Here is an 8,993-nt window from a genome sequence, read left to right as displayed (position 1 = left end):
TATCTCATTTTTTTCTGAGGGCCAGGAATCTTGAAGTGACTTAGTGAAGTGGTTCTGGCTTAGGCTCTCCCATGAAATTTCAGTGAAGACATGATCTGAGGCTACAGTCATCTGAAGGCCAGCCTGAGCCTTGGAGGACCTGCTCCCAAAATGGTTCAGTCACATGGTTGGTGTCAAGAGGCCTCAGCTCCTCACCAGTTGTTGGCTAGAGGCCTTCATCCCACCGCATATGAATTTCTCAGTAAGTTGGCTTGGGCATTCTTCCAACATGCAGCCGACCTCTTCCAGGGTTAGTGATCCAAGAGAGACCACAAGAAGGAAGCCACGACAGCTTTTATGACCTGGTTTCAGAAGCCATGCTCTAACTTCCACCGCGTTTGTTCAAAGTGAGTCGCACAGAAAATAACTACAATTGTCAGCAATATATACATATAAAAAAGAAATGGGATTCATGTTGATGTACGGCAAAACCAATACAATAAAGTAATTAGCCTCCAATTAAAATAAATTTAAATTTAAAAAAATGGGGGTTCCCATATGGAGAAATCACAGTCTGATCTCTCTCAATATGACCACATCCTCTTCCTGCATCTTGATTTGTTCATCTATAAAAAGAATACAGGCCAGGAAACCATGGCCACTTCAACTCTAAGGTAGTCTATCCCTGCTCCATCTGGGTGTGACCTTAGTTAACAACGTGGTCCTACCAGTGTGTCAACCCTACCGGCCTGTTCTAATTAAGGCAGGAGCTAGTACCAGAAGTGGGCTTCCCAGGTGGTCCTAGTGATAAAGAACCCGCCTGCCAATGAAGGAGATTTAAGAGATGCTGGTTCCATTCCTGGGTCGGGAAGATCTCCTGGAGCATGGCATGGCAATCTACTTCAGTATTACTGCCTGGAGAATCCCATGGACAGAGGAGCCCCATGGTCTACAGTCCACAGGGTCCCAGAGAGTCGGACAGGACTTAACACAGTATCAGAAGTAGCTTGTCAAAGGGAAAAGGGTACTGGGTTTGGCTTCAAAGTGAAAGTCGCTCAGTCATGTCCGACTCTGCGACCCCATGGGTTATACAGTCCATGGGATTCTCCAGGCCAGAATACTGGAGTGGGTAGCCTTTCCCTTCTCCAGGGGAATCTTCCCAACCCAGGGGTCGAACCCAGGTCTCCCCCATTGCAGGCGGACTCTTTACCAGCTGAGCCACAGGGGAAGCCCTTAGCTTCAAAAGTTGGCCCTGAAACTCACTTAGCTACCGGACCCTAGGCAGTCCTTCAATCTTAATTCAATCCACTTCTTTACAACTGGAATGCTAATCCCTCGCCCATCCCATCAAGTTGTTAATAGGCTCAAAATTAGGTAATTGGGCATTTACCCTGTGGCAGAGAATTTAGACTCGACCTTTGATCATCACAACAACCCTGTAAGATATAGAATATTATACTTGTTTTACAGGTGAAAGAAATTGCGGCTTAGAAAACTTACGTAAGCAAGATTAACTTTAAAAGTGATCAACTTAAAAGTGGCGGAACTAGGAATCTAACCCAGTTCTGACTCCAAAACCTGCGCGCAAAATAGAGGTAAACTATTTCCGTTTGACGTTAAGCGGTGACCATCTGACATAGTAATATAGATTCGTCCTGAGTCACCACCCTGTAAGGACTTCAGAAACGTGTCCATCAGACCACGTTTTCGCAAGCCTACTTTGCCCTTAACGCTCATCAGATGTCTGGAACATCACTGTTTGAAGCGGCCCTGACGCGTGAGGCGTGCGGGAACTAACGCAGTTCCGCGCCCTCAGGGCACGCAGGAGACTCACGCACGTCCACACGTCAGAACCCAGCGCGTTTCTCTAAGTGCTGCCCCCAAACCAAGTCCCCCAGGTCGCTGCACTCAACCCCTTCGCTGTCAGAAGCGTCGTCTTCAGGTAAAGGCCTAGCTTACAAGCTGTGGGCTTGGTTCCGTCAAGCGTCAGCCGGCCGTCGGCTGTGGGACACCGAGCCCCGGACCCCAACGGGACCTCTCGTGCGCGTGGCCCTCACCACAAAGCCCTTTATGGAGGCTCTGGCCTGACGCAGGGCCGCCCGCACCTCCAGGCGCGAGCAGGAAGAAGGCCTGTGCGCGCGGCCATGGGCGACTAGATGGGCGCGCGCTCGGCCCTCGACCCATGGGGGCCCCGAGACCCTCCCACACCCCAGCGAAGGTAATCGGGCGCCAGCGTCCTCTCGCGGGCACTAGTCTCGCGAGGCTTGGGCGGAGTGGCCGCTCCCGCCCAGTGTGTGGCGTGAGTGGGAGGAGGGGCGGAGCTAGGCGTGGGTGGGAGGAGGGGCGGAGCTAGGCGTGGGTGGGCAAGGCGCAAGGAGGGCCGGCCCTGCCCTCTCCCCGCAATCTTCCTTCCCTCTTACCGTCTCTCCTCTTCTTCCCTCCTCTTCATCCCCACTTCCCTCCCCTCTTCATCTCTCCTCCCCACCCCGGGCTCGGGAGGATCCGGGTCCTCCCGGGATCTGCGCATCCAGCGGGAGGACACCCATCCCGAAGCCTGAGCGGGAGGAGGCATGGGAGTGGTACATGAAGTGGGTCACATTTTAAGCGCAGATTTTTGCAAAAGGGAAAACCTGGGAGGAAGGTCTGCATTCTTTAAAAGGGCTCGCGGATGGAGGACGGAAAGTCCCGGTGCCAGCCCGTGCTTTGTGGCTTAACATTGTCACGTTTGAGACACATTTTGGTGTTGAGGTTTTTTGAGCCCATTTGGCAGGCTTTAGGCAAGGACAGAATACGAGGCCAGAATGCTGATGCTGTTTAGCTGGCATTTTCTCCTAACGTGGCAAGAAGTGATAAAATGAGTTCGTGGAAAATAGAAGAGAATAGAGGTTCAGTTCATGAACATCGGTGAGGGAGGTTCTTAGATTCAGACATTTTTTTTTTCTGGATCTTTTTATTATTTGGATATTAAAATAGTCAAGTGAAATATTTTATCTTAATTAGGTGTGTTGCAATCATTTCAGGTAAAATGAACAAGAATATCTGAGTCATTACATCAGGCACCTGTGTTAGGAAATTGGACTGTAATAATTCACCATGGCTTATGGCTTGCAAAGAAAGAATGGAGTAGAAAAACTTTTGCGGTGCAATTGTTATAAAGTGTAAGTAGTTTTTATCAGGTAAGCACTGACTCAGGGTTGGGGTGGGGGGGAAGCGTCCTTGTTAAAATAAAAATACTGGACATCCTTATGTTCCCCGTGAGATACTGGACTGTATGAGGCATTTTCTGGTGCCTGAATACTGATTTTTTTTTAAAAAAGGAAAATGCTTTTATAAGGATTGTTAACTATTCTTACTTGGTTTTTTACAACAAAACAAATTTCAAATGAGAAGACTAAAATTTGGTAATATGATCAAAGTCCCTCAGTCATGTAGTACAAGGGAGTGACAAGGACTGAAGTATGAGTTTTCTTACTCCAAAGCAACATTTTCTACTACTGACAACAACCTTAAAATACCTCTTTAGATAGTGTAAATCTAACTTAAAATGCCTTGGTGTCTGATACATCTTAACAGAACACTTGATTAACTGGTACAGAGTCAGTTTTGCATCCTGTGTATTTGGAGGGTAGTAAATGGACAATATGGGCTTTCCAATCAAGAAGACTGGGGCTCTGGAAATGTAAATTGGTACAGTCACTGTGGAGAACAGTATGGAGGTTCCATAAAAAAACTAAAAATAGGACTACCATATGATCCTGCAGTCTGACTCCTGGGCATATATCCGGAGAAAAACATGATCTGAAAGGATACGTGCACTGCAGCACTGTTTACAATAGCCAAGACATGGAAACAATCTAAATATCCATTGAAAGAGGAATGGATAAAGAAGATGTGGTCCATATATACTCAGCCATTAAAAAGAATGAAATAATGCCGTTTGCAACAACATGGATGGCCCTAGAGAGTGTCATGCTGAGTGAAGTAAGTCAGACAGAGAAGGAGAGATGTGTATGACTGTCCTTATACATGGAATCTAAAAAGAAATAAACTTACTTACAAAACAGAGACTCACAGACTTAGAAAATGAACTTATGGTTGCTGGGGTGGGGGAGTTGAGGAGGGATAGTTAAGAACTATCTTAACTATCTTAACTAAGGGATAGTTAAGAACTTTAGGAAATACTTCGTGTATACACTGCTGTATTTAAAATGGATAACTAACAAGGACCCATTGTTAGCAAAAGGAACTCTGTTCAAAAAAAAAAAAAACAAAAGCCCTACCAAGAAAACCAGGGCTCAAAGCCTGGCTCTGCCCCTGGCTGCCCATGCTGCCTTGAGTAAATTACTTAGCTTCTCTGTGCCTTGGCTTCCACATCTGTGAAATGAACAGATCAGTACGGACCCACATGGTATGGAATACAAATGAAGTAATGTAGGTAAGGTACTTGTATGTTGTCTGAAATAATAGTAAACCCATAGTGAACATGGGTTGCTACTACATGAGAGTTTCACTCTGTAATACTGTTGTGCTGCTGCTGCTGCTGCTGAGTCGCTTCAGTCATGTCTGACTCTGTGCGACCCCATAGACGGCAGCCCACCAGGCTCCCCCGTCCCTGGGATTCTCCAGGCAAGAACACTGGAGTGGGTTGCCATTTCCTTCTCCAATGCATGAAAGTGAAAAGTGAAAGTGAGGTCACTCAGTCGTGTCCAACTTTTCGAGACCCCGTGGACTGCAGCCCACCAGGCTCCTCCATCCATGGGATTTTCCAGGCAAGAGTACTGGAGTGGGGTGCCATTACCTTCTCTGACTGTTGTGCTACCTTGTTTTAAATTTTTGAACTTGTTTTTTAACGTCTCTGCCGCAATCTATCGGAGAAGGCAATGGCACCCCACTCCAGTACTCTTGCCTTGGAAAATCCCATGGATGGAGGAGCCTGGTGGGCTGCAGTCCACCGGGTCGCTAAGAGTCAGGCACGACTGAGCGACTTCACTTTCACTTTTCACTTTCACGCATTGGAGAAGAAAATGGCAACCCACTCCAGCGTTCTTGCCTGGAGAATCTCAGGGACGGGGGAGCCTGTTGGGCTGCCGTCTATGGGGTAGCACAGAGTCGGACACGACTGAAGTGACTTAGCAGCAGCAGCAGCAGCAGCCGCAATCTAGATATATTTATCATTGTGAGTGAATTGAACTTTACTTTTGGACAATATTCTAAGAAGGAAATGGATACATCCCATGGGGTTATAAAACCAGAGTTATGGGAAAACTCATTATTGTACTCTGCTTAGTTCTGTTAGTTCAGTATGACTTTAGACCTTGAACTATAGGCAAATAACCACTATAGTCATTGTTGCAAGCATAATTTTTATAACAAGATATTCCTGTAAATGATTCCTGTATATGATTTAAATCATTCCTGAGAATGATTTAAAGCACTGATTCTGTGGTTTTGGCTATATAGCATTTTATATCATGAATAATATCTGCAAAACCAGTGTCTTCTCTGTCAATCTCACAGGACAGTATTTGATATCATCCTGTTTATAACAGCAGCTAAATTAAGAGGAACAGACTGGTATTCTTTGTCACTTAGTCATGTCTGACTCTGTGACCCCATGGATTGTAGCCTCCCCAGCAACTCTGTCCTTGGGGATTCTCCAGGCAAGAATACTGGAGTGGGTTGCCATGCCCTCCTCCAGGGGATCTTCCCAACCCGGGGATCGAACCCAGGTCTCCTGCATTATACACCAATTCTTTACCATCTGAGCCACCAGGGAGGCCCAAGAATATTGGAGTGGGTAGCCTATCCCTTCTCCAGGGGATCTTCCTGACCTAGGAATCGAACTGGGGTCCTCCTGTATTACAGGCAGATTCTTTCATTTGCTCAGGCAGTCTTTCACTTTGGGGTTTTTTTGGTTAAGCAATTTTAGAAGATCAAAACCATTTAACATTTTTATTTTCAAATGCTTTTAAAGTAAAATAAAAATGTTATCTCTCATATCTTATCCCTATACTACCTGCCCAGTCCCACTCAGGTAAAATGTTTTATGTTTTCCTACAATTTCTGTCTCTTGTATCTGATGCACATACATACACGTGTGTGTACACACACACGTTTTTGCACATGGGGGATTATATTGAACTTTGCTCCCTCCCCTACTTTATCTTGTGTAGCTTAGTGGTTAAGAGCATAGATTATAGAATCTGATTTTCCGAGTTGAAATTTCAAACTCAAGCCTTGTGATCTTGAGTAAATTGTAGATTTTAGACATTTACGTCTTAGGTTTTAGAACACTTTTGTTCTTTTAGTCCATAATGCCATCAGTGTCTGAACTGTATTCACATCATTTATATAAACCTGTATTATGCATGTGTGCATACATATATGTATATATACACTCCTATATATGTATACATAGATATATTTGTACATGCATTAAAATTTCAAACCCAAGCCTTGTGACGTTGAGTAAATTTTTCTCTGCTCCTGCTTCCCAACCTATAAAATAAGCATAATAGCACCTGTAAACTGATTAAAAGAGTATCTAGCATGTAGTAGGGGAGAAGGCAATGGCACCCCACTCCAGTACTCTTGCCTGGAAAATCCCATGGACGGAGGGGCCTGGTAGGCGGCAGTCCATGGGGTCGCTAGGAGTCGGATAGGACTGAGCAACTTCACTTTCACTTTTCACTTTCATGCATGGGAGAAGGAAATGGCAACCCACTCCAGTGTTCTTGCCTGGAGAATCCCAGGGACGGGGAGCCTGGTGGGCTGCCGTCTATGGGGTCACACAGAGTCGGACATGACTGAAGTGACTTAGCAGCAGCAACAGCATGTAGTAGGTGCTAGAAAACATTAACTGTTTGATTGCTCATCTTTCCAAATCCATAGGTAAGGATAAACCTCATTCTTTCATTACATGTGTGTACTACAGTTTAGTCAGGCTCTTCTTTGTAGACATTAAGACTGTTTTGTGAGGTTTTTTGGATAAGCAATGTTTCACTGAGGATTCTTGTAAATACATCTTTGTGTATTTGTTCAAGTGCATTTATAATAATTGTAGACTTCAAGTCACTCCTTAAGGTTAGACGATAAAATAACAAGGAAGCTAGAGGAGGAAGACAGATGGCATGTATGTAGTAAGCTCATTTCGCCTACCTATACCAAAGCAGGTCTTTCCCCTTTCCTCATACATATGAGTTCACATTGACTATAACTGAGAAACATAGCTGATACTTAAAACTTCCAAAGTAGGATACATAAAACAATCCATTAAAATTTCATTGTGATTATTTTTAAATACTGTAGTTTGGGATTTCATTCCTTTCTCCTGTTTTCTAAGGATTCTGTTGATACTTCTAAATACACTTGGGTTACATCTCAGCTCTGGTTCTCAGTTAACTTCTGAGTCTTTGTTCCCTTGTCTTACCTCCATGGTGTTGTAAAGATTAAAATCAGATCATGGACTTCCCTGGTGGTCCAGTGGCTAAGACTCCATGCTCCCGATGTAGGGGGTATGGGTTTGATTTCTGGTCCAAAAACTAGATCCCACATGCCAAAACTAAGAGTTTGCATGCTGCAACTAAGATCCAGCACAGCCAAATAAATAAATATTTCTAAAAAATTAAAAAAAAGTCAGATCACACACTCAAAGCTTTACTGTGTGCCAAGCACCATAATCATTATATTCCCTTTGTTCCTTCCCTAATGTGATCGTATTTTTGATTAACCAAGAAAGACTTGGAGCTTACAGTTTTTAACTACATCCTCTTTAAAGACATGGAAAGATTGGATTGACTCCATGGAGGCTGTTTTTTGAGCGAAAGTTCCTATCATTATAATTTATGGTTATTTTTCAATATATTAATATTTCTACATTGAAAGATTATAACATGTTGATTTAAGGCTCCCTTCTCCTGGCTAGATTTGCAACTCTGGAAAATCCTGAATACTCCTCTGCAAACCAAAATCTCTAGTGGGAAATGGAACTGAGAACGCAAATGTCTTATCTATATCCTGTCATCAATGTCAATAAATGTTTATTGAATGAGTTAATTTTTGCCCCAGACAGGAACCCTGGGAACTTGCACTACTCACAAAGACGTGGTACACGAAACTAGCGAACATCAAGTTGCCTTTCTTGGAAGAAATTGCATTTGGTAGCTGTGTACACCTCAGAAAATGTAAAACCATTAAGGATGGTCTGCTCCCTTCAGCAGAATGTAAGTTCTGTAGGAACTACTTTAATAAATTTTAAGTTTTGTGTGTTATTTTGATTATTAGACATGTGTTTAAATCGGCTCATTCACACCCATGCTCCCTTCTGTGTAGCTCTGTCTTCTTGTTTAGTTTGCACGAATGTGGATTTTTCTGTGTGATAAATATTCATCTTGGACTAAACTATGCCTGGTAAAAAATGTCAGTTGGATTGCTTTGTGTATTTTATTTTTCAGCCATCCAGTGTGAAAGGGAGTATGAAATGAAGCGCTTGAATAACCTGAAATGTCAGGAAAATGCAGCTAAGAAAATTCAGTTTTCCCTAAGGGAAAGGCCAGTTGGTTTGAGAAGACCTCTTCCACCTAAATGACTGTCATCTCATAGTTGAATCTGTTCTCTGTGGGTTTTGCATGCAAAGAGGATGAAGGACTGACCTTTCCCTGTGTGCAGTCGGATGCAGACATCTGAATGCCCCCTGGTGGGTGAGCCAGCTCCTGTGGGTTATCGGACAGCTCTTAGCCGACAGCTCTTAGCTGACAGCTCTCAAAGATCTGTGTTCCAGCCACCTATTTGTACCGTTATATCACAGACAACAGCACTGTAAGTAGATGAAAATGTTGCTGGCATTGAGTCACTTGTGCTATTCATTTTGATTTTTGCAAAATTGCACCAAGGTAAAGGGAAGCTTCTTGTCAGAAGCATTGCCCCCTGCCCCCAAGAGACATTATTTTGAAGAATATTTTGAATTTTCATCTTTGAGACCCCCAAGGAGGTGCCAAAAAAGGAGAGAGACAAAT

At 43.9% G+C, this 8,993-nt stretch overlaps 1 protein-coding gene across 3 annotated transcripts; it reads left to right on the top strand.

Moving 5' to 3' along the window:
- Positions 1–1,691: 1,691 nt before the first annotated feature.
- Positions 1,692–8,582, top strand: C6H4orf36 (chromosome 6 C4orf36 homolog). Of its 3 annotated transcripts, none has more exons than XM_027544972.1 (4): positions 1,692–2,197; positions 3,000–3,137; positions 8,047–8,201; positions 8,433–8,582. In XM_027544972.1, exons 2-4 carry the CDS (start codon positions 3,073–3,075, stop codon positions 8,564–8,566), a joined length of 354 nt encoding a protein of 117 aa, XP_027400773.1. In that variant the 5' UTR covers positions 1,692–2,197; positions 3,000–3,072; the 3' UTR covers positions 8,567–8,582. The 3 variants fall into 3 exon arrangements, with proteins under 3 accessions (XP_027400773.1, XP_027400772.1, XP_027400771.1); XM_027544971.1 differs by lacking the exon at positions 1,692–2,197 and adding an exon at positions 2,400–2,567; XM_027544970.1 differs by lacking the exon at positions 1,692–2,197 and adding an exon at positions 2,400–2,883.
- The last annotated feature ends 411 nt before the right edge of the window (positions 8,583–8,993 follow it).

This window comes from Bos indicus x Bos taurus, chromosome 6, assembly GCF_003369695.1.
Source record: "Bos indicus x Bos taurus breed Angus x Brahman F1 hybrid chromosome 6, Bos_hybrid_MaternalHap_v2.0, whole genome shotgun sequence".
Taxonomy (NCBI): Eukaryota; Metazoa; Chordata; class Mammalia; order Artiodactyla; family Bovidae; genus Bos; species Bos indicus x Bos taurus.
This window is presented reverse-complemented; position numbering and strand designations above follow the sequence as displayed.

Excerpts from the sequence above, each read along its gene's own strand:
- C6H4orf36 (XM_027544972.1), top strand. The coding sequence starts at position 3,073 with ATGGCTTATGGCTTGCAAAGAAAGAATGGAGTAGAAAAACTTTTGCGG. Across the intron at positions 3,138-8,046 it reads CGGTGCAATTGTTATAAAGT|ACAGGAACCCTGGGAACTTG; the intron begins GTAAGTAGTTTT and ends TTTTTGCCCCAG. Across the intron at positions 8,202-8,432 it reads TCTGCTCCCTTCAGCAGAAT|CCATCCAGTGTGAAAGGGAG; the intron begins GTAAGTTCTGTA and ends TTTATTTTTCAG.